General features: G+C 34.8%; 1 protein-coding gene across 1 annotated transcript in view; it reads left to right on the top strand.

Annotated features, from left to right (window-relative positions):
* Positions 1–1,272: 1,272 nt before the first annotated feature.
* Positions 1,273–26,127, top strand: part of IDE (insulin-degrading enzyme) — a 57,029-nt gene continuing 32,174 nt past the window's right edge. Inside the window, 11 exon segments of the mRNA XM_009584561.1 lie at positions 1,273–1,316; positions 2,294–2,478; positions 3,798–4,005; positions 4,834–5,003; positions 8,210–8,332; positions 11,965–12,077; positions 12,507–12,669; positions 13,310–13,402; positions 13,949–14,040; positions 15,568–15,648; positions 18,609–18,712. Coding sequence (XP_009582856.1) covers positions 1,273–1,316; positions 2,294–2,478; positions 3,798–4,005; positions 4,834–5,003; positions 8,210–8,332; positions 11,965–12,077; positions 12,507–12,669; positions 13,310–13,402; positions 13,949–14,040; positions 15,568–15,648; positions 18,609–18,712 — 1,376 coding nt within the window.

Here is a 26,127-nt window from a genome sequence, read left to right as displayed (position 1 = left end):
CTGAGTACAGTGTTAAACTATTGGATAAATGACAGGTTTAAATCAGAGTGTAGACATTTAAATTTAAATTCAGCATTTCAGTTACTGTTTAGTGATTACGTTTGAATGCACTTTTTTTTTTTAAAGTAATTCATAGAGTGAGAACCACATTTTACTAGTGGAAGTGTTTCCTTCCAAAATGCATTGAGCTGCACATTTAAAAAAGTTAGTTCGTATTGTTTATGGCTCTTGCTTAGAGACATTCAGATTCTGATTATTCATTGATGCTTTCTGTACACAGTGCTTCTATTTTTTATTTGGATTATAAATCCTGTTTGTAATTTTGCTTTCTTCCATATAAGGGTGTGTTATAATTTAAGTCTATTTAAAAGTTCAAAAGTAATCTTTTTACTTCTTTCAAAAGTATTCAAAGATCTAATGCTTACTTTACTGGGTTTTTTTACAATAATATCTTCTCCAGTTAACATATGTATCTCCTTCCTGAAGCATAAATCCAGTCTTATACAAACTTTCACTCTGCTACAGGTAAAATCTTGATTTTGTGTTTCTGAAACACTGTTTTTCACTGATTCTACTGTAGACATTATGTTCATAAACTTTCTATCCTTAACATGCTGTTAATAATGAGCTCTTTATCAGCCTCATTATAATATATAACACCAACACTGATGACTGTGCATCTGCTGTCTTCAAGTCGGCTGTTGTTTTTAGAATCATAGAATCACATGAATAAATGGGAAGGAGATAATCCAGAGGGACAGTAGCTTGCAGAACTGCTTCCCATTTTAAGAATGATACGGTATTTTAGGAAGGAGATTTTATTAGCTGACTCCCTTTTTCATTTGTAATTTTAAACTGTAAATAAATATACAATCAGATTTTCTTTTCTGAAGTTTTCTGTTGTGTATCAACATTGAGTATGCAGGTGATTTGCTAGCTAGAGAGTTAGTTAAAATGTCATGACTGACGACCTGAAACAATAATATGTTGAGAACTGTGCAGTCCTTCATGTTCCACATCCCCTAAGGTCTTAAAGCTTGTATGTAGTCTTAAAACTTGGATGAAGATCCTTGAACTGTACAACCTGAAAATGGAAAAGTAAATACTGTGAAACTCCTTGTTATCTATGTGATACCGACAGGACCATACAAAATTTCTCATGCCTCTGTGTATGTGTTGTGGTGGGGAGTTAGTCTCGGATCTGGTTTTCTTTGTAAGTGAAATTTGTTCAGCAACAACTAATGAAGCTCCTGTAGTAAGTTACTTGGTAATATGGCAAGCAACATTTCACCGCAGGAAAAGATTGAATTTGGTTGGTACTATATATTTATAACAGGGCCCGTTCTGAAACCCTTCCTTTAAAACAAGGTTAGAATTCAGTGGCTGTTACATACAGAAATATACCACATGATTGGCTCAGAGCATAGCTCTCTGATTTCCCGTTTCTGGGGTTTGCTTATTTTGTTTGTGTGTGTGTGGTTTGTTTGGGGTTTTTTATGTTGGTGTTTTTTGTTTGGGTTTTTTTTTAGCGTGCAGCCAAGTGGTTCCACTCTACCTCCCCAAATATCCAACTCTGAATGTCTCATCTTTTCACTTGGCATTTAAAAAAATTGAATAACCAGAGTTTATAATTTCAGAATCACACTTCTTAGCATTTCAAAATTGTGCCGTTAAAGAAGCATGTCTCGTAGCATGTCTGTTAAACTAATAGTAGAAGTTTAAACATGTGAGACAGTCTATTCCTGTTTATCATGGCAATTCTGCAGTGTGTTTGTATTTTTATGGCAATATTGTAAATGGTGTCACCCTTTCTTGCTTGAGTGTACAAATCCAGTGGTTTATTAGTAAAATTTTGTTTATCTGACAATTGCAAAGTTACAACATTCATAATGTAACCACCAATTCAGATACATGAAATACTTTGCTGAAGCCTGAAAGTATACTTGAGATAGCAACATATGCTTCATTTCATTTCATTTTTATCATAATTGAATAAGGGGATGATATTTCTTTACTAGGTTATTTTTTTAATTACTATTAGTATGAAACTTGAAACATTCAATTACATGATCTACAATTTTATCATGTTACTTGGTCTGAGGATTTTTTGTTTGTTTGTTTTAACAGCAGTATCTCTCAGGATCTGAACTATACTTTTAGGCCAGTTCTATGAGTTTTGCGCAGAACTAAACTTCTTGCTGTCAATATCACCCAGTATTCTCTAACATAATATTAAAATATTAGCAGGGCTTAAGTAAAAACAGTAAGTGAAATTTATTCTGTTTTCTTTAAGGTTTCAGAAGGAGACAAATAACAAAATGAACAATCCAGCTATTAAGAGAATAACAAATGAAATTATCAAATCACCTGAGGATAAACGAGAATATCGTGGACTGGAATTGGCAAATGGCATTAAAGCTCTTCTCATTAGTGACCCTACCACAGATAAGTCTTCAGCAGCGCTTGATGTGCACATAGGTATTTAATGCATGTTGTGTTCATTATGTCATTAATAAAAATGCTTTAAGTTTTAGTGTCTTAATTGCAAATAAACTGACAAGAGTGGTATCCAGTTGGCAGCCTAGCCTTTTATTGTGATTTATAGTTAGTTTAATTCTTTGACACATCAAGTTGAAAATTATTAGAGCTAATTAAATTCTCTTACTGCACTCTGTTTACTCAAGTGTAGCTCAGTCAGTAGAAAGACTTCTTTTAACCATTAAGTTTCATGTTATGAAAGATCTTTTGTAAGCAGAAAAGGGGCGGGTGTGAGTGCAATTATTTCAGACAGCTCCATCTGTCATGTCAGACTTTTTTTTTCTTCCCCCTCCATGTTAAGTTGTTGATGTGTAGAGGTGAGAAAATGCTGTAGTGCTGGAAGAGTTGGAGAGGCACTCTGCGGTATTTCTCAAGCTTGTGTAGTTGCTCAGTTGCTTGGAAAGTATGATGCACGCGCACGTTACCTAAGCATCCTTACTCATTACCTAAGCATCCTCTTGCCATGTTTGTAGTTGGGAGCTCTTGCTGCTGTTGGTGTTAGGACAGAAGTAGTAGAGTAACTTTGAAAACTTCTGTCCTTTTTTATTATGGAGATAGCTGTGACAAATCATCTAGTTCAGAGGATCCCAAATGTGGTTTTGTCAGGTACTGTGACAGTAATAGCCAACTGCAGCATCCAGTTCCTGCATATGTACTGGAGTTGTATCTGTTGCCTTCATCTCTACTCTCCCATTGCACATTGTTGCACACTCCGAAGCAGGACCGCCAGACTCAAACTTCTGGCTTCCATTCTTGGACATTGTTACAGTCTTTTAATCTGTCTGCCCTCACACGTACTAGCTGGTCATCAATAGCTGCTTGTGTTCAGGCAATTACAGGTTATCACTCGTCCTATAAACCACAGGATAAATAGCTCATTAGTTGTTGTTGGCAATTGCTGCCTTTTAACACAGTGCAGATGTTAAAGTCAAGGTATAGAAGTCAGAACATTGTGATCTGCCAGGTGTTTACAGACTATGAGTCATGGACTTCAATTGAAAAATTGTCTCTATAAGGCAATGTAGGCTGATCTGGAGAGGCAATTTGAGACACTAATTGGTTCAGTTGCTCATTCTAAATTTTTTTTTTTTTTTTTTAAGATTGAGTTTAGTTGGCTATAGCTGCACAAGTGTCTGCTTACATCTACAGAATTGATATAATTGCCTGAGGCAACATACTGTACTATAAAGCACTTTAAAAGACTTAACGTTTTAGTATTACTTTTTATGAATGGTTACATGAAACTTTTCCCTCTGCAGGATCCTTGTCTGATCCCCCCAACATTGCTGGGCTTAGTCATTTTTGTGAGCATATGCTGTTCCTGGGAACCAAGAAATATCCAAAAGAGAATGAGTATAGCCAATTTCTTAGTGAGCATGCTGGGAGCTCAAATGCTTTCACGAGTGGAGAACATACCAACTATTACTTCGATGTGTCACATGAACATCTAGAAGGTGCACTAGACAGGTAAATGCATTTTTTTTATATTTAATTTTTTGTTATATAGTTACTGTTTGAAACTGTACAAGTTTTTTGATGGTTTTATCATTATGGTACTAAAGAAAGGGTTGAGAGCACTATCTTTTGTTAAAACTGATACCAGATATTTTTCGGTTCAAAAGTTTTGTTCAGATTTTTTTCAGCTGGCAGAGTTCTTCACTGAGGCAGAATTTTTGAAGTTCAAAGGTTGTGTTTACACTGAATATTTTTGGAAATGTGGGGCACAGAATATGATAATGACCTTATGCATTGTGCAAATACTCTGATTGTATAATCAAATACTATGCTTCCCATAGGATGTTTATTTCATTGATAGCACAAGAAGGATGAAGTCTAGAAATATATTAGGATGCCTTTAGTAAAGGGAATTCACTGAAATCTCTGCCTTTTGTGGGAGGGGACAGAAATTGAAAGGTGCGTAGTCAGTGAGATAAAGAGTGGATTTTCCCTTTGGATTTTCTCTGGAAGTCTGACATGACTGATTTGATTTGCGAGATTAAGAGTCTCTTGCAGCTAAACTTCAAAACAGTAGAAATTTTCAGTGTGTGAATTATGATGCAAGGTTCTAGATCCTTGTTGTACCTTATATGAGGAATATGTTGTTGCCTGCATTTATAGATAAAGAAAATTGAGAAATAAAGATAGTGAATCAGTGTCAAAACTGTTACAGAATTTATAAGTTCTGCATTAAAAAATATATATATTCAGCTGTTTTCAGGAGGTACCAACTTTCATACTTTTCTGTTACCATTTATGTACAGTACTCTTGACTTGAATTAAAATTTTTCTGTTTAGATTTGCCCAGTTTTTCCTGTGCCCTTTGTTTGATGAAAGCTGCAAAGATAGAGAAGTGAATGCTGTTGATTCTGAGCATGAGAAGAATCTGATGAATGATGCCTGGAGGTTGTTTCAATTGGAGAAGGCTACTGGAAACCCCAATCATCCCTTCAGTAAATTTGGAACAGGTTTGTCCAGATATAATTATCCATGCATGGGAGTTCTGTGTAACATACATAGTATTATTGTATATATAAAATTGTTAAAGAGAGACTGACACAATTCCATTTTTTTCCTCTCCGTACATGTTTATTATGGTGCTTTATCACATTTTCCACATCATAGACCAAACAGAGCTAAACAAAACATAAGAAACAGAGTGATCCAAGACTTGCAGTACAGCGATGAAGCATCCTTTATGATTTTGATAATTACTGCAGTGAATGCTGTTTTCCAATTATGGGATTTGTCATAATTTGGTACTGTTAAATCTTTGTGCATAACAAAGTGAATGAACTGTGTTTAAATTGTTGTTAGCCACATGTTCTTTTTGCTAACTAGTATTGCATTAGGACTAGATGACAGTGACTAGGTTCAATCAGAAAGATCAGCAAAGTAACGTGAAAATTACTGAGTAAGAATATAACACCAAAATCTTAAGCATGAAACACAACAGTAGTAAATGGATAGATAAAACGGTCTTGGACAAATCCCAGGCTTTATTATTCACAGAACGCTTAGTAACAATTTAAAATAAACACCCCAAAACCTCAATTTAAAAAGCATTAAAGTAAGATACCATAGTTATGGTCAAAACCACAAATGTTTGATGCTTTCGCAGAAGTTTAAATGCTTTTTTTTCCCCATAGAAGTTATTTTTTGCATGTATTTATTTTTGAAACTATCAAAGTAACAGGGCTATTAATTCATGCACTGCACTGTTTAATCCTTGAGCGTGAATGTGTTTTGTGGCTGGGTCAGTTTGCTGGATGAATAGTTGATGCAAATATTGGGTATAGTAGGATGATGGGAGGGCAGATAATGGGCTTTAAGGACTGGTTTCTTCCTCTGTCTCAAGAAAGAGAAGAATATTTTTGCACCTGTTGGTGGAGGGCACAGTTGAGGGGCTGGTAGCCAGCTGCTACAAGAGCATGTATTGCTCTGTTCGCCAATAAAGAGAGGTTGTCTGAAACGGGGAAACTACAACTGCATTCTCCAAACAGGTAAATTTGAAAATAAAGTCTTGGGAACTATATATAGATACTCAGGCAAGCATCCAAAGCATATCCTGTAATTTCTGCTATTGAAGAGATTATTTAATTTTTATATAGCACTCCGAAAACATAAGTGGAAGTTGCAGAAATAGTTTTCTACAATTTAAGAAGGTTTTATAGCTGGCCACAAGTGAAATGTTTTCGTGGGGAGAATACCCGAAATGTGATCAAATTCAAAGCAGTAGTCATACTCATCTCTTCTTAGATTAGGCTCTGATCCTGAAATTAAATTATAGCACATAGCCTTCCTGTAGATCTGACTTTGCAGAAGTAGAGCCCACCTTTGATGGTTTTTATTTACCCAAAGAGATGACAACTGTGATTCGGTTTTCATGACAATTGCAGTTGACATCCTCGTTATTGTTTCCTTTTGATCAGCTGAGATGTTAGTCTAGCAAAATACAGGAACGACTCCATTTGATGCTTCAGGTCACTCCTCGTTGCTATGCAGCCTGTTTTGCCAGCAAACCTTCTATTACTCTTTGTCTGTCCAGAGAAACAAATGCACCTTAATCTTTCAGTTTTCTAGGATGTGCATTTTGTCCCCAGATACCCTTCACTCATCTCCCTGAATTCATGCCTATGATGGTAATTATTCTTCATCAGTACCCGCAACAGTGTCAAGTATTTTTCCAGGCACTTTTGCATGGTCTAGTGTCCATTTTCCTACATCTACAAGGTGTCTTCTGACTGTTGCCTCTTAATGTACTCCAGTACTGTAACAGCACAGTTACTGAGCCAAAGCTTTAGCTTTATTTTATTTTAACCAATGTATTGATTCTGTGGGAATAAACACAGCAGGGTATCTAAAACTTCTGCATTTCATTTGTCTGCAGATGGTGAGGAATATAGACAAAATATTTTAAACATAATACCCTAATTATCCTTTGTAGGTGTCATTAAGAATCCTTGCTTTTACTCACCAGTGAACTTTGAAAATTAAAGCAATATATTGCTTCAGGCAGCCTCTCTATGATAATTTGTGGACTGTTGCAGTTGTAATTAGAGTTGTATCTGATCACCAAACACCTGGACAATAAACTTGTCTATTATTTATGTGGCTAATTTTGCTTCATTGATTTGTATTAACTTGTATCTGTGATTGTAGAATTTGTGCACGGGGCATGTATATATGCATAGCAGGCATGCTCTCCCAGTCTTTTCTCTTTTTCTTGCTGTCAGCTTTTCTGCTACATTTTCTTGCCTTATTCTTCCTCCTCATCCATTGCTTTCTTCTGTACCTGGTCTGGTTGTGGCTTAAGGGACTTACTGATCTCAAAGTTAACAGACAGAGTATTAGTTTGTAGTTCTGGTCTGTAGATACTGCTGACCATTTTGTGTGTCCATGTAGTAATGGGAAGTGGAGTTGATTAAAGTCCAGTGTGCTCTTCGTAGACTCTAATTTTTCTGTTGTTTCAAATTCTTACTTTCACTAAACACGAGTTCTGCTTTGACTATAAACGTGGAGTGTGTCCTTAGAGTAAATTATTGAAAGCTTGATGTTGATGTAAAGATTGCACTAATTAACAGGAGAATAACTTAATGGAGAAAGTTTGGTATCTTCTGCTTATGGGCTTATTCAGGGAGAGCTGTAGTTCTCTTCCTCTCTAGTCCTGTTCCTCTACTGCAGCAACAGCTCGGCTGTTTATGAAGCAGAAGCTGAACAGTCAGAATTTACAAATCATGTTTGTAAATTAGTAATTATTTATTTCGTTTAATATACTAGGCTGTAATTTGTGGCACACAATGCCACAAATAATTTCACACAGTGATTCCTATGACAAGAGTATATGGGAGTAAAACCTACTCCAAATGTGCCAGAGAAAAACCTTTCTCCTGAGTTAGAGCATTGCTTTGAAATAACCCATTCAAATTAAAAAGATTAATTTGGAAGACTAAAACATCCTCGGTTCTTTAGGAATGTGCAAATTGAGAGTGGAAGTATTTATTGTCTCTGATAAGCTGAGACAGTATTGATCCAGTTTACTTATTATGCATAGTAATTATTTTTAAAATTACTAGCCATCTGAGGAAAGCAGATTTATTAATTTATATTTTTCTTTTTGATTTGTAAATCCATAAACATCAAGTATTGTTAACTTTTTTTTTTAATGTTACAGGGAACAAACTCACTCTGGAAACTAGACCAACCAAAGAAGGAATAGATGTAAGACAAGAGCTATTGAAGTTCCATTCTACTTATTATTCATCAAATTTAATGGCTATTTGTGTATTAGGAAGAGGTGAGTTTTGTTCTGTTGGTTGAGTAAGACTTTACATGTATTTATGCTTGAAGAAAATGAAGTGTATGCAAGTGTCTGAAAAGCTACGGAAGGGAAAAAAGTAAAACTTTTACAGTGTGACCAAACATAATTTTATGTTTAGTGAAGTCTCCAAAGCAACTTGCAATGTATACATTTATGTGTTTGTAAGCTTACAATAGAAAAAATAAGCTGAAAATTTTATATCCATTATCAAGTCATCAGTTGCTGTTATTGTATGTTTGTCTTACGAAGACTGACACCTGTGTGGTTTCAGATGTTGGGAGCACTTTTGATACTGTTTTCATATTTTAGACTTATACTTCCACTACAAAAATTTCTGTATTATCAAAGGATAAATCTAACCTAACATTTAGATAAAAAGTTTACTTCTGAGTTAACTTAACGGAGGTTCCAACTGCTTAAAATCTTCCACAGTCGAGATGATATTTTACATAGGTTTGCCAAAAGCTTAATAACAGTGTGTTGAAAACTGTTTGCTTTTTGAAAATATGCTGGCAGAGTGGTATTTGTGTGGTGTTTTACAGTAATGCTCGGATGGTGAGTACGAATGGAATAAAATTCATTAGCAAAGTGAAATCTTCCTTTACAACTATCCATTTACAGGATGCTAAGTATGAAGCCGATTAACAAAATGTACCTGTTTAATTTCAATCATAGCATATATATGAATCATTTTTTCTTGTAGATTTTTAAGGTGGGCAAACACAGTGAGGATTATACTTTTTAACGGAATCGCAAGTTTTGTGCATATATTCACTACTGAATCAGTTCCAGGCTCCCTAATTCCTTTCAATTCAATTTATTATTATATCTCACCTGCTGTAACATCACATATTGATTAGAATATGGTGAAAGGTTTTTTCACTGTTGCAAGCTGAACAGTAAAATGTATTAGTGTTTGGGTTTGTTTTTTGTTTTTTTTTTTTTTTAAAAGGTGAGGTATGAGATGTGTTACTAGTAGGTGTGTAGGTAGAACCACTAGGGCTTAATGTATCTCATGTGTGAAAATGCCTTGCTTATTCTCCTGGTAGCAGTGGAAACTTTCTGCAAGTAAACACTATAATATTGATGAAGATAGCTTGTAAATATTTTTCAATATTGTGAATTTATTTTTATTGCTATTTGAAAAAGGTGCTTCCTCCTTCTCAGTTTTTTTTTCTTCTGTTTATTTTACCTGAGCAAAATAAAAAAAAACCCACCCTTTTATTTTCTTTAAAAATATTTATTATTAATTGAAGGTAAATAGATATTGATCAGAGTTTAAAACAGTTGAATTAAAATTCTCTTCCTCATTTAACAGTTCTGTTTTCAAGGTTTCCAGGCATCTTTTTTTCTTTAACTAGTTCTTTACTTTGCAGGCAATATTCCAGGACAGACAAGATCTGCATTTCAAATATCAATAAAATGTAGAAAATAGTCTTAAAATCTGTTACCTTTCACACATTTCTGCAATTTGTATATATGGGTTTTTTTACTACAAAATACAAAAATTATTCTTGTTAAAATCCTGAATTTAGGTGGTTTTACCTGGTCACTTTCCACAGTCGAATTCTTTCAGTGTGAGTTGCCCCTGCAAATAGTTCAATATTTAGAAAAATTAGGAGCCTTTGAAACGTTGATCTTTGGGATTTTTCTTTTCAATCTTATAAAATAAATAAATAAATTTTTGAAAGGTAACTCTCAGGCTTTTTGTTCGTCTGCTTGTATACAAAATGCCATACAAGTACAGTTATTTGTCATATTTAATAGGTAGTTGTCACTGTAATAGTGAGGTGCTATCTGCACAAAAGTTGCATCTTAATTTCTCTGAAAAGACACATAGCTTTTCTCACTCTGTTATTGTGCAAGCAGGAGAATTATGCAATTGCTTTCCAGAAGGCTTTATATTAATGACTGATTTGGCTATTTGAGGGCTTGCCTCAAATTTGAAAATTTACAAGTTCTACGTCCTTCCTGGTTTGTTTTTTTTTTTTTTTAAATTATTTTCAGGGAGCTCCACACATAAAAAGCAAACTGCAGAAAACGAACCTTGTTAGCATTATTCCATAAATTCTTTGCTGAAATACCTTGCTGTCAATATAGCAGTACTGCTAATTAATACATAAATAAATAGTTAGAAATTCTATAACATAAAAATATGTTGAGTTACACACTGCAGGTCCCCCATGATCTCTCTCCTCTTGTGCATTCTAAAATAAATGTACAGCCTAGTAATTCTCTGACTTTCCCACCATGTTATATATGTAATGTAAAACAAATAAAAATATATGTCAGTAAAAAGTGGTGGGGGAATCAGAATATAATTTCTCTAGTAAATAGTAATAAATATTCAAAAGTTTGCTAAAATTAAATAATTAAATTCAATTAAATTTTTTACCTAATCAGACGCGAAGTTCACTGAGTAATCATAGAACGGCTTTAGTACAGCAGTTCACACATAGACTTTTAAATGGAAACTTTTTCAGTAAGAATCATCCTGGCAGCTGGAAATCTGTCCTAAAGAAAACCCTCTCAGTAGTTGTAAAGCATAAATGAATGTGTATTTTGCTGATGTGGATAAAAAATGGTGAATTAATAGAATTACAGGCAGTTCACAAATTTTATTATACAGTGACCCATTTTGGTTTGCATTGGTTTTTTTTTTTTTCCCCCTGCACGGTTCTCTCAGTGTAGTGTAGGAGCACGCATATGTTGGGCAGGAAAGATTCTGCTTTCTAAATCTAACTGGGATTGTTTTGACTAACAAGGTGACCGCTTTTTGAAATCTTTCAAGGATTAAGGTTGTACTTTGACACATCCAAGAAACGCCCATTTTTTTCTTCAACACCCACCCTTGAAAGGAGTGTGCTAAAAAACTTGACAGATGAGTCTTTCTTATCTTATTCTCACTTTGAGAAGTGCTCCAAAATGCATTTCTTTTAAGCAGATAGCTATTTTGAAGGCAGTATTTCAACAGAAACTGTATAGGTCAATTTAGGTGAATTCATGCAGAACATCAAATTCTTTCCGCAAATGGTCTTTCTCTCGTTTTTGGAGAGTACTAGAGTCACAGACTGGAACTAGAATGGATGTAAAAGTAGAAGTGCTTAAACAGGTCACAAATGTGTGTGAAATTTTGGGGCGCTGAGGACAGATGACCCTGGCTCACAATGTACATGAAGTACTGGAGGTGAGCTGAGGCTGAAGAAAATCCAAGTTTTGGCAAAGATGCTTTCACTCTGGAAAATTTGCAGCTGTAATTCCCTTAAGCTTTTTGTGGAATGTTTATTTTTGTAAATGTTCAATATCTGGTGTGTCTTTTTTTCAGTTCCAGATTAGATTCATCAGTAAAATTTAAAAATGTTTTTTCTGTTCGCAGGATTTATTTTAATCATGGTTGAAGCCTTCTTTTAATAAGCATGGTGCTTATAGCATGTTATAGTTCAAAACTTAAGTATTAATACAGATTTCCTTTCTGAAATTAATAATCATCATACCATTAAAACTACTTTTCTGTATAATTCATGTTTCCCCCAAAGAATATACAAAATCCAGATTTGCCAGAATCTTCAGATAATTATTATGCTTTTTCTAATGTTTCTTTATTCTAGAATCCTTGGATGAGCTGACTTGCTTAGTAGTAAAGTTATTTTCAGAAGTAGAGAATAAAAATGTCCCTATACCAGAGTTTCCTGAACATCCTTTCCAAGAAGAACATCTCCGGGTACGTTATAGAGATACATCTTCCATCAAGAGTGTATACCTTACATGATTTTTTTTGTTTGTTTCAGTATTACATTGTGCACTTCAATGCTTTTGTATCAGTGTCCCTGTTAAGTTCCATATTTCTTTCTTAATTTTCCACCCACCTTTCCATGCTGAGTATAGTATAGTTTTGTATAGTTTATAGTAAAGGTTGTACATTTGGTTGCAGCTGTAAGCAACTGAGAGATAATTAATTCTCTTTTTGTTTGGATCGTGAATGGCTAAAGTGTTGCCCTAAGTTTTACAGACCTTTACTTTTGAGATTTTGTTGATTTGTTTGTAATAAAATGTGTATGTGTGAAGGGAACATGGTATGTGCTCCTGAGACGAATAAAATAATGAGAGTTTCCTTTTGTTTATGGAGCTCCTTGTTTATTTTCCCCCTCAGCAACTTTACAAAGTGGTACCTATTAAGGACATTAGAAATCTTTATGTCACGTTTCCTATACCAGACCTTCAGAAGTACTATAAGTCAAACCCTGGCCATTACCTTGGTCATCTGATTGGGCATGAAGGCCCGGGAAGTCTTTTATCAGAGCTTAAAGCCAAAGGTAAGTCCTTTGAAGGTAAAGAATTAAGAAGTAATTTATTACATGATTTTTAAAGCTTAGCTACGTTTCATTTAAAATTGACCTCTGTATGTTAAATTTAAAGCCCCCAACTGTTTGAGTAATTTGAATTGTAAGTCATTTTGCACTTTATTTTTGTTTCTGTGGTGGGTAAAAAGAAATAAATAACAGGCACTCTGACTACTGAAGCTAGTATTTCTTCCACTGCCCTTTATCTACCCTGTTTAGAGAGTTATATGAACTTCGACATAATGATCTTGTCTCTATTCTGTCACTGACTTAGAGACTACTGTCAGGTCCCTTAATGTCTGGAAGACTACAAGAGTGTATCTTTTGCTATTTTTCTTTATATTACTGTGTTCCAAACAGAAATAAATTACCCAGTAATCAAATGATCTTGAGTTTGTCATATCACACTGAGCACAAAATCAGGTACGTCTGACTTGTGTTATGTTTAATTTGCACTGTTGCTATAGGCATTAGGGAAGAGAAGGAGAACATGTAAAGTAGTCAAAATGTTAAAAAAGAAAAAAAGGTAATTTAATGTTGCTGAAGCATACAAAAAGTAGCAAAAATTGTTACAGATTTGTTTATGTAATATATTTTCATTTTGATTTCGTAGGATGGGTAAATACTCTTGTTGGAGGACAGAAGGAAGGTGCTAGAGGTTTCATGTTTTTCATTATTAATGTGGACTTGACAGAGGAAGGACTTCGTAAGTGAAGCACTGTGTCTGCATTCCATGTTATTCCTGATCTGATGGGTTTGTGTTTGTATCCAAAGAGACTGTGTTTATAGCTTGAAAGCCAATTTATTTTAATTAACTGGTTGTTATTCTGTGTTTAGATCCTCTCACTGTGCTAACACACTTAATCTAACATAAGAAACCAACTTATTTGAGGTTATATTAAATTGAAGTATTTCATTACATATTTTAAGGTAAATTTCTTTAAAAGAAAAGCCTTTGTGTGCTACTTATTCTTACTATTTAGACCTGAGTTAAATGATATTATAAATCAATATCTTGTGTTAAGACATGTTCAGTGCAGTTCTCAGAATTGGCTGGGGACCTAAACACTTACCTTAAATTCATGTCTGAGAAAAACATGTTTAACTTTGCCAGTGGAATTGCATAGGTACTTAAATATCTTGATGTATCAGGGTGTAATTAAAAATAAAAACGTACCTATTTGTGTTCATCAGAATTTTTTCTTTGTGCAGAACTCAGTGAATTATTAAGCAAGTATTTTTTTCTTTCCAGTGCATGTTGAAGATATTATTTTGCACATGTTTCAATATATTCAAAAACTACGTACAGAAGGACCTCAAGAATGGGTTTTCCAAGAGTGCAAGGTACAGTGATTGGTACTTGAAATATGTGGTGGTTGTATTTTTACAAATTTTTGGATTATAAGTAGAAACGGATTCATTGTCTGTGGAAGTAGCTTTTAATAATCACATGATAATTAAGTTTATTAATTTTAAAGGTGCCAGCATGACACAGATGACAAGTACATTCAGAATATATTGTCTTAATGTAGATGTGAAATACTCTTACAGAGCTGTGAGTTGACATTTTATGCTAGTATAATGGAGGTGGAGGAAGAAGTGTCTTACTCTGTCCACAAGGATTTTGCATAACCTTCCTTAGTCTTCACTGAAGGTGGAGGCAGGGAAGCATTTGCTGTGAGGGGTAACATTGAATTGGAAATTCAAATGGCTGTTATTCTACCCCTCTCTTCTTTCATGTGTCAAATTGTATAGTTGATACTGTAAAAGCAGTAGGACATTTAATCTGCTGTTTGTTCTTTCATGTTTTTGAGAGGTGAACTAAAACTTTTCATGGAGTACTTTGGCTTTGAACCGTTCATGGTTCTTGTAAGTCTGTATGGTTCTGTGTGCACAGAGCAAAAATGTAAAGTATCCTATTAGAATTAAATAGTACTGCACTTCTCAGTGACAGTGTGAAATAACAGTTTTATTTGTATGTATAGTCTCATTGGTTCACTACAAATACTTGGGTAGAGATTTCTTGTTCCATCTTAGCTTTATTTGGTGAAAACTATTGAGTCTCTTCTGTCTAAGAGTAGAAATTCTGCAGATGCGTTAACTTTATTTCTTGCATTTTGACACTGTATACCTGTAAAAGAAATGTCTTTACCCCCTGCTAAAAGTCTCAATGGAATTGTTTCACTGTCATTGTAACCAAATAGAAGATTTGAAAGAGGTAGTTCCATCCTCCCATCTCATCCCTATGTCTTTCCCTTGCTCTTCTTGTATCAGCCCCAGCACTCCTGAGGCTGTGAGGTGAGTCAGAAGAGCTGGCAAACTAGTTTGAAAAGAATCTTCTTTTGAGTTTATTTTCAGCTGAATTGTTGAATTAACCAGACTCTCTCCATGGTTTCACAGAAGGATGGACTGTCCTTTTCATTGGCTTTATAGTCTTAGGTCTCTTTAATTCACTCTTGCCATTGTATTGTAAGAATGATGTGTTCTATTTCTGTGGCTAAGACAGCATAAAGAAACACACTTTTTCGGTTTTTAAACTCACCTTTTGTATGGCTGAACAAAAAAGGAAGAAGGAAAGGCTTCAGTTCATTAGCATACAACGAACATTGCACTGGAACACTGTGCATTGGTTGTATCAAAGTTAGTGTGTTTTCAAATTATCAGGAAATTTAAATATATGAGCTATGGGACAAATCTCTTACGACAAACAGGACTTAAAAGACTTGTATAACGCTTTACATTGTGAGACTATCCGAAATTGCTTGTGAGTTTTGTGCAATTTATGTTATAAAAAGGAATTAAGTAGCCAGTAATTATTCTTAAAATAGTCTTTAATATATGCTTTTCAACCCTTCCTACATTGTTTCCTAGGATCTAAATGCTGTGGCGTTCAGATTTAAAGATAAAGAACGACCACGAGGTTATACATCAAAGCTTGGAGGAATGCTGCATGTAAGTGTGTGTGGGTTTTGGGGGTTTTTTTGGGTGTTGTGTTTTGGTTTTGTTTTTTTTTTGTTTTTTGTTTTTTTATAATATAGTAATCATGTATGTTTGATTACATATAGTATGTTTGATTACACTCTTAATAAACAGAAGTACTTGCAAAGGTTCTTTGCACTTCTTGAGCTGAGAAAGCTAATATCGTGCTGCATAGATCTTAGTTTGGGCAGTCAGTAAGTCACATTTCCTTCATACTCTACCATTTTATACTTTTATACTTGGCAGGACTGATTTTACAGTAACTCGAGTTGCTATTTGATCTGTTTCAGTGTATCTTAAGACGTATGTACCTTGTCATTCTGTGTCTACCTGATAGCTAATGTTCTCTAGGGAAATATTAGAGAAATAATATTTTATCATAAACACAAGCACTATGTTTCTCAATGCTTCCATAGTTAACAATGTTGAAATACTCCAGTAAGCAGAAATGTTCGTATTAAGATAGCAAATTAGAAATGTTTGACTCTACTAATGTGATTACGTATTGGTACTGAAAGAATCATCATGTAGCTTATACTTAGTCTTTATACTTCTTGCAAAATTCAGTTCCCTCATTTTGCACTAAAGGAAGATATAGGCAGTTGGGTTTTTTTGTCTAGTGAAATTCATGCAACTTCTACACGTTGCAGCCATTCTCCATTGTACAGCTAACGTCTACATCTACTCAGAGGCATTTTTGGTTTCTTTGCAGGAATTCCTGTTAATGCTCCTACACCTTTAATTTCTAAAGTCTAAAATAACGATCTTTAATTTTAGAATTGTTTTTCTGTTTACTAAAAAGCATTAGACTTAAAACATTTAAATGGATATTTAAAGGAGCTCCTATTTGTGATGCTGTCTCTTGCTTTTGTTCTGTCAAAAGCATAAAATCTCTTTAACAAATGGCCTTCTGACTTCTGAAACAGACTTTCAGTGGTCTGTATTTGTTGGATCATTCCCGATTACAATTGCTGTCTCCAAAAATCAGGCCAGGAAGTTGCCAGCAGTGTTCCAAAGAGCAGGGTATTGATTCAGGGCTTTTTTTTTCACTGCTTTTCTTTTGCTGTGCTTTGCAGTATGAATAGTAATTTTGATTCTGCTGTTAGTTGCTTAAACACTAATAAAAAAATAACTTTTCTAGTTCTCTTTATGGCCTCCGAGTCATACTAAGTTTATGCTTTGAATTAACCAAGCTAGAACTGTTGTTTGCTGATTTCATGCGCTTACAAATGCTATCTGTTTTTCATAACTTGGAGAAGAACCCGTGTATAAGTTAGCATGAATAAATGCAATGTCGTAAGTTGTTACATATTTACCAAAAGGATTTAAAAAGCCTTTTTATTCAACAAAACAGAAGTTCATCTTTAAAGCACGTTTGTGCTGGTCTAAGGAGTCACCACTAAGGTCTTGCTGTCAAATTACATTTCATATTTGTCAGGTGTAGGCTTGATGTTTTCCAGGTAGTTGTTCCCTCGTTTGCAGTGCGCTGCTTCTTTTCTTTTGTTTTGTCTCCTTAATTGTATAATTTTTAAAATTTCATTTTAATCTGATTGTCATATGTAGATTGTTTTAGTCTGTTTTATTCTAGTTGCATTATGCTCTGACCTTGCTGAAAAGTAATCACAGAATCATAAAATGGTTGAGGTTGGACTGGACCTCTGGAGGTCATCTTGTCCAACCCTCCTGCTCAAGCAGTACAAAAATAACAAAGTAACCAAATACATTTTATGTTCAATTCCAGTTGGTGGGCAGACCGTGGCCTGTGTAAAGGAAATAAAGTGTAGGCTGTTGGTCACTAAATCTGTATTGCCATGGTAGAAGTGCACAGATTACTTAAAACGTCTCCTTCAGGGTGCTTAGTCTGCTTAGCCGTTAATGTAGAATGTAGTTAAATGAGTGTTCTTCAGTATACGATGAATCTTTTGGACATAGACCTTTCAAATTCTGAATCTTTAGCATTCACATTTGAATTTTTTGTAACACAGGTTTGGTTCATTGTCCTTGGTCTCCAGCCCGACCCCGGCCCTTTCTCTTTTCTAAAATCCTTTGTGTGAGTTACTCTGTGTTCTGGAAGTCGTTCCACTGTAGTTTTTTGTATAATGTATGTGATTCAAAAAGCCATTTTATAATAATTCTGTACATTTGTATGGCAAACTGCAGGTACTTGGTGCTTAGGTCACCTAGTTTTTTTCCCTTGGTAAACAGATGTTTATCAACAAAGTTTTCCTGTCAACCACACTGATCATTTTCAGAGGAATTGTAACTGTTTTTTCTTCTTGAATTGCGATGTACCTTAAGAGATTTTCCGTTTGATCCTAAATAAAAAATGTGAGAATTAAAATTGTGTAAATTTGTATTATACTTTTAGATAATTGAAATATACTTTTAAATTACTGTAAATAAAAATGGAATTCTTAGAGAATGCTAAAAACCTTAGTGGGTAGGGGGTTTTTTTTCCTTTGTTATGTTTTGTTTTTCCCAAATGCACTCTAGCGAGTACTTGGTGTTCTTTTAGCGAGTACTTGGTGTTCGTTTAGTGAGTACTTGGTGTTCTTTTATCTTTAAAAATATCCTCCAGGGGTCAGCATTTACCATGTGATTTTTGCTTCAGTTGCTTCTAAACAGTATTTAAAGGTGGGTGACTTTTTATATTGAGCCATAAAATATTTCAAGAGAAAAGAATGGTAATATGCAGTGTATAAAATTACCTAATGCAGGAGAAATATGATTGCATAGTTAGAATACTACTCCAACTTGTTTAGTTTTAAGAGAAAGATTTTAAGACATCTATGCACTACTGATTTGAAATTACCAAGGTAGTAACAGATTCAGTGACCAGAAGTATGCACTTTTATTTTCTTTATAAAATAGTAGTTTTTTCATGCTTAGTTTTTGTTTAATTCATGTACCTGTTTCTGGGCTTTGTTTTTTAGTATTATCCTATAGAAGAAGTATTGGCTGCTGAATATTTGCTTGAAGAATTCAGGCCTGATTTAATAGAGATGGTACTGGATAAATTGAGACCAGAAAATGTTCGGTAAGTTAAACTGTAATAACTTGTATTTTAATCCAAATATAAGAAAGCAGATGAACTAATAGAAACACAAATTCTTAGGTGTCTCTTACAGCTCCAAAGTGAATGTCACTGAAAAAGAGCTAGTTGTTCTGTGTGTTAATGTCTCTGCTCCCCATTGAAAATAATCACTCTTAAGTGCATGCAACTCTTCCTGTTCAGACAGAAACGTCCTTTCAGTCCTTTCTATGCAGGATGTCTTCCTCAGCCTGAAATAGTTTTTAGGAAGATACTTACTCGGAATAGCTCAACTGTTACTGAGAAAAAGCCTAGTAAAGTTATCCTGCCTCACTAAATTCTTGGGACATTTTATATAGAATGCTCTAATATTCATAATTTGGGGCTAGGTCTGGAAATCTGTTAAGAGGATGGCTTTTATCTGCTGTATGTATTTTATTTTCCCTATGGAGAGCTACGAAACTTCATGCAGATTAGCAGACCCTCTGAAAAATACCAATTTATGTGGGTAGAAAATAGCTATGTCTTTAGCTGCTAAAATCTCTCAGACTTCCAGAGCATCTCTTTCATGTGAGTGTAACCATACTGGACATGTGCTTTCTTTGCAGAGTGAGTGTGCTGCAGTACAAATTTCAGGGCTCAGTAATTGGTCAGACTAGATGTTGAACGGAACGGGGGAAGCCTCTCTCTCCTGTGCTTTTGAGGATCTTCTGTTGGCACCCAAGCAGGATACAAAAGGGAGGCTGAAAGAACAAATGTACCTAATGTGTACTTGAATACCTAAAGAACAGTAGTGTGACCATGATGAGGGAAATAATACTTTGCTGAGATGATGATTTACAAGTGAAGGAATCTGGAAGACGTAGAGAAGAAAATGAGGGCAGGTGAAAAAAGGGCGTATTAACTGAGGAGGAGGAAGGGCTGGGCAAATGATTAATGAAGGGAGGAAGAGCCTGGGACAAGAGAGCTGGCAAAGGACATAATGGGAGTAATTTCTAGGGGGGATATTGGTAGCTGTGGGGAACTGGTATCTCAGACAAGAATGGATAGAGAGGCTGACTAGTGGAACTTCTGGGGATGACTAAGTGCAGATTGGACAAAAAAAATGAGAGGGGGTTAGGGATTGGGACTAGCAGGCAGAGTGGAGGTAAGAGAGCAAGTCTAGAAGAAAAGATTATGTCAGGCTTAGCAAGGATATTCAACGGAGAGTCCTGAATCATGGAAACAGGGCAAACAGAAGAGGCAAAGAGGTCCGAGACAAGGAGTCTGAGGTAGGACAGCAGCAGAACTGATGGGACCAAGCTTGGAGGAACTGAGCAGAAAAGCCTGTGCAGACTAAGTGCAGTATAGTCTACAAAGGGCAAAGAAACAAAAGTTTGCCAAGTCTTGCTATTTTTGTTTTTTTTCTCTGCAAATGTATGCTTTTTTCCCTCTTTTTCCCCGTACAACTTCTGTTTCAGTTCTTACAGAATAAAAATGTTCTGGAATTACCTGATAAGATACCAGTACCATGTATTGCTCTGCCTGCCCTACTAATGTAGTTCCAAAGTGTGTAATGAAAGTAACAGGAATCTGCAGAAAGAGAAAAGTACAGACTCAAGGTTAGGACTGTTTAATGCTGCTCAGGAGAACTGAATTCCTTTGCTTTGTCATAAGCTTCCTAAATGGCACGAGACAAGCTCCTAAAACAAACTTTTCACAGCAAGCACTGTTTATCAGTGTTTTGGAAGCCAGGTATATGGTACAAAAAATAATGATTTTTTGGGGAGTCTGTTTCTGAATATGTTCCACACTGAAATTTTTAGATGGTGTTGGATATAGAAGGACAGCGAGGCATGCATTCATATATTTCTAGAGTTTATATATTTCAGCCGTCTGAAATGACTGTGAGTTACTTAAGTTTGGGCACAAATCTTCACTATGTTTGCTCATATGACAAAATCTGTCTTGTATATTCATTTAATTTAAGATGCATGTTACTCTATTTTCAAAAGATGGTATATTTCAAATAATTAATGGATAAAGTAGGATAAAATTGGATTATGAACTGTATTTGCAAATGTCACGGGATTCTGGTCTTTCTAGGGGTATACGAGTAATGATAAAATAAATGGAGCTGCCTATGTTAGTGACTGTAGTTGCCATAGTAATTAATGCCCTTTAAAGAAGGGCCTATATCTTTGTGTGTGGGTGTGCACCTATGTGTAATGTGTGTGGGATACTGCAACTGAATATTACGAGAGATCATATTTTGAACAAACAATACTTTAAAGAAAATTTCCAGGTTCTCTTTCTATTGTATTAAATACTTCTATTTTGAATGTATTTTCATGACTGCCCAACTTCTTGGAAATTTGATACAAGAACTTATCTTTAATATAAGGGCTGTTTTTAGTAATTAAAAGAGAGAATATATAATTATTTCTTCTCTGAAGAAAGCTTAACCAAATTCCACATGAATCTGAACTTCTAACAGGTTTTAGAATTGCTTGCAAGCAAAAGGTAAACCATTTTTTTATACTGATTTAGTAAACAAGCTACAGGTGCTTAATCAGGTCTGATGTTTTATTATAGCTTCACATAGCTTTGAAATGTGGCTCTTAACATTGCAAGAAAACATTGTCAATATTATCGTAAGGAAGAATACCTTTCGTAATGTAAATTGGCTCTTTGTTATTAGCCAGCGAACTTCCAAAGCATCTGCTTGCTTAAATTTTCAAAAATTGCTAGAGGAAATTAATACATGTAAGTACATTCATAGACTCCTTAAGCTTATGAGATGCTGCTGGATGCCACAGACCACTCATCAGTTTTCTGTGTTACTCCTGTTGCTGGCTATGCCAGCCTTTTGGCATTCCCTTCCGGTTGACAGCGCTTCAGAATAAAATAGCCATAATTAACTTGTTCAAAAGTTATTAGTGTGAGAAAGGAAAGTGTAGAGAAGGCAGGTAGAGGGAGAAAATTCAAGTCTATAGAATATGGTCAGAAGCACAGGAATAGTGGTAACAATTTTTAGAAGAATTTAGAATGTTACATGGTGTGCTTTTTTCAAATATGTAGTAAACATAGCTGTTTCACAATGTTCTTTTATTTTAGTTAATAGAAGCACATATTTGTACTTGCAGTTGCAATTCTGCATTCCTCTTTGTCCTCGGTTTAAAAAAAAAAAAAGGCAAGAAAAGAGCAAGATGAGCAAGAATCTAAATAGAAAGAGAGGAAAAAGTACTTCTAAAAAGACACGGGATTTAGCTGTAACTTATCTGAAGCATTAGTAACCAGGGAAAATAATTGTTTACTATTATATGTATCTTTTACTTCTAGTAATTTTGTAGGGTTATGTCAGTCGTCTCACATTTGACGAAGTGAGTTGCTGGAGATGGGAATATTCTCTATACTTGGTAATTGTGAATTAATTTTAAACTAAAAAAGGATTTATTTTTTTTTTTTCAAGATGGAACACATCTAGAGCAAATACTAACTGAAGATGATCAGCTGTAGTATTTGAAGCAATTGGGAAGCATTGATCCTTCAGATAATGGAGATGATTGTTTCATCTCAGCTTTTCAAATTCAACCTGTTTTGAATGCTGTGTATGTGACTTTTCAAGTAGCAAAGTGTAGTACATTTAGACTGGAGAGGCACAGTGGTGGGGGTGTTTTGGAAACTAAGTTTGATAGAATAGGTATGCTTTTCTGTACAGGAGGGTCTCAAAGTTTTCATAATGGAAGAGTGATGGTGGCATAGTGACTGAATCAAGAAAGCTTGTGATCAGAGAGGGATGGTCATCTAGTAACTTCTGTGTATGTGGGTCTCCATGTAATCTTGGGCTTTAAATGTCTTAGATCTCATCCTGCTTTCTTCTAGCTTGTTGTTACTGTGCTTTCTTTTTGGATGCTGGAAGAAATATGTTGCATTTAATCTTCCCTCAGGACTAACTACATTGTCTCTTCACTTTACCTGGCTTAAGAAATAGATTATAATGATTATGTTATTTTAAGCATTTGAATAAAAAAGCTAAATATTGGTAGATAAAGGGACTTTCAAAACTGGAATATACCTGGCCTTATGGCCTCTTCAGTTTATTGTTAAAGAAATTATATATTCTTTTTGTGGCGGAGATTTTAATAGGGCTTAAAGATAGTAAATAAATGTAGGTTAGTTCTCTGAAGCTTAAATACAGCTGTCCTGTTAAGGCTTAAATATAAATACATACATGCAAACTAGAGAGTGACCAAAGACTGATTAAATGCAGTTCTAACAGTGGAATTAGCAAAGCACTGATATTCTAACATAGATCGAATGAGGCCTGCAGGAGGCCTATAATGATGTAGGAGCAGGCATACTTTGAGTTTGAATGGTATATGGTCAAAGTAATGATAAATGTATTGCTTATTATGTGTAGACTAAAACCATGCTAGCGTTTGCTATTGCCATAACAACGATATATTCACATCTTAGTTCTCTTTATGTTCAGACTATTTGTCCTCTCCAGAACTATAACTTATAAAAAGAAACCCAAAACATCAAACCAAATTTAAGATTCTTAAGTGTTGATTCATGTTGCCTTTCCTGCTTCTCTAAATGATACATTTTTTCAGCATAGACTCAGAAGTTGCAGTTGTGCTTCTGTGATAATACTGCAAGTTGATTTTTCTCAGATGTAAAAGTATAAGTCCTTTTATTTTTTTTCATCTTTTACTTAACTAAAATACTTCAAAGTGTAGTAAAATATAACAAGGAGTATAATTTTATAGCATCTTTTATTTTAAATTGCTGACAAGATAAAATATGTTGGTGGGGGGGGAACTTAGTTAAATATTACTAAAAGTGATTTCATTGTATGTTACAAAGATTCGAGAAAGCCACTGTGGATTTGCATTTTTAATGGGCTTTCTTGAAAGAATGAGTTGAGATTATAGATGCTAATAGAAGTGTCCCCTTGTGGTTTACTTTTTTTTATTACCTCTGTATCTATATGCATGTAGTAAACTATGAATCCAGTAGCTCATTTCCTTCTTTGGTCTTTGCTTGAGCAAATTGTGTATACTAATAAAAAACTGTGGACATGTGCTTTTAAATATCTATGTGTGTTCTGGTTATCCACCATTTACTGATATTTATGCTCATGTTTACCTTTCTATTCTTCTTTTTTATGAAAGAATTAGTATGTGCCACATCATCCTAACTTTGCCTGTTGTTTTTTTTTCCTGTTTTGTTTTGGTTTTTTTCTTTTTATGCCTTGCATAAATTGTGTCTTGCAATGGTTTTGTTTCCATTGATTTGAATTTTTCTTTTGTATCGTGGTTTTATTTGTAATTTCCTTTTCATAACCCTATTGGAATTCACCTACACTAAGGATTTTTCTTGGCATATCTATATTGGGGTAGCTGCATTCAGAGTTGGAGACTACTGTTCAATATCTTTTTAAAAAGGGTAGCTTTTCGACTGTTATTTTCTTAAGAAACTGTGTTTTTAAAAAGTATGGAAAAATATCCATACTCACAGATGGTAGCAAGTATCCATATGTGCTTCTATTTGACTGAACCATAACAGGAAGTTTCCATATTCTCCTCCCTCCTCCCGCCCCTGCACACTACTTGTTGCGTTTAGTGGCTTAATTTCCCTAAGAGAGAAACCTTTTTAAGATGTAAGTAGCATTTTTACTTGTTCAGACTGCATTGGGTTTTGCCAGCCATCTGTGAAGATAAGGGAATAGACTTGGCACGTGTTGCAATCTTAGCTGAAAAATGTAATTTTCCCATAATTTCCAATACAATTTTTTCCCCTCATCTGCAGAATAAATGCTCTTATTAAAATTTAAGAAGGTAGTGACTCATCAGATTAAGCAACTAAAGAACATTTTCCCTTAGATAGTAAATGGACTTTTTTCCTCTCTTGATATCTGAAGTGCAGCACTAGTACTATCCTAGAGGGAAGAAAAATAAAATGAATGCCAAAAATGTTGATAGAGAAATTTTTAAGGGCTGGAATTTCACAGATACTGAGCGAACAGTTATTTCAATGCAGTCGATGATGCTCATCCCTGATGATAAACATGTTACAAATATGGAATGTATGTGTTGATTTTTTAATTGCATTGTATCTGAGTAAAAATTTGTTCACTTACTTGCCCCCAGAAACCATTGTGTTTATAGAGACTTAGTTTTATTGAACCCTAACAAATAACTTGTGCTTCTGCAGAATTATTAGAATGCTGCACCCCAGCAACATCTCTCTGCATGTAATTTCCCCTCTTACTACTCTGTTTTCTAATGAGATTTGTGTGGAAGTGGCTTTGAATAGCCTATATTGTCTCACATTGGTTTTACTGATGGTTTTGGGGGAAGTTATAAACAAATCTAGGCTTTTGCTGGTTTTGTCTCAATCATGTTATTTTATGCATTTGAATAAGATACGTGTAAATTTTTCAGTTGTTTGACAATATCATCATTTGAAAGACGAAGTTTAAATTAGTTCCTAAAAAAAGCAGTTGTTCCTTTTTAGGTATAAATTCATTTTTTTGCAACCAATTTGCTTTGACGTGTCTGTTACTAATACCATAAATACGGTGGTCTCAAAGTCTATTACTTTTTCACCCTTAGAAGCTTGAGTTTTGTTATGTAAATCTGGAATATAATAGTTACTTTCCTGGAAGTACCTTCGTTGTAAAGCACACATTCTTTTCCCAAGTAACACCCTGCTTTGGATCTGTTGCTTGTAGCTTCATTTTAGATTTCAGGAGAGTGAAAAACAAGATGGTATCTAGTAAATATGTATCACGTTACAGAAATTGTGCTTGGTTTTGAAAATTGACCATAACTGAGGACTGCAACAGTTTGCATGTACAAGAATGTACATACAGAAGTAAATTGCATTTATAGTTTCAGCTCTGTTCCATGTTCATGAATGGCTTGGAAGCCTAACTGCACTGGTTGAGTTTAAATATGTTATAAGCAGGTCCTATTAAAGATTTCCTGATTGCCTGTCTTGCTTTTCCAGTGCATTTCAATTCTGTTTTAAACCACGTGGATGTTCATAGTGCTATACAGCACAACACATAAATGAAAAGCAAAAGTAACATTACATAACTGGTATCTTTAAAGATGCATCATGATACTTTTATCTGCATGGCATTGTATTTCTACCTGTGGTGCTGTTTTTCCCCTCTTCTTTTCCTGCCCTGGTGTTCATTGCTGTTGGTGCTTGTATCTTGGTTTAGGTTGTAAGTCTCAGGCAGATTAAGTGCCTTTTGGTTTATTTCATGTGGTTGTGGGTATGTTTCTGAGAGCTAAAAATGCAAATAATCATTCCAGTAGTGATTTGGGGTATAGGGAGGGCAGGAGGATCCCTTGAAGCAGAACTGCTTGAAGAATTGCAATGCTGATTTCCACAATTTGATTTTCTATATGTTGAGCAGACAG

This window comes from Fulmarus glacialis, unplaced genomic scaffold (genome assembly GCF_000690835.1).
Source record: "Fulmarus glacialis isolate BGI_N327 unplaced genomic scaffold, ASM69083v1 scaffold10969, whole genome shotgun sequence".
In the NCBI taxonomy this organism is placed as follows: Eukaryota; Metazoa; Chordata; class Aves; order Procellariiformes; family Procellariidae; genus Fulmarus; species Fulmarus glacialis.
Note: the sequence above shows the minus strand (reverse complement) of the source record. Positions and strands in the feature narration are given on the sequence as shown.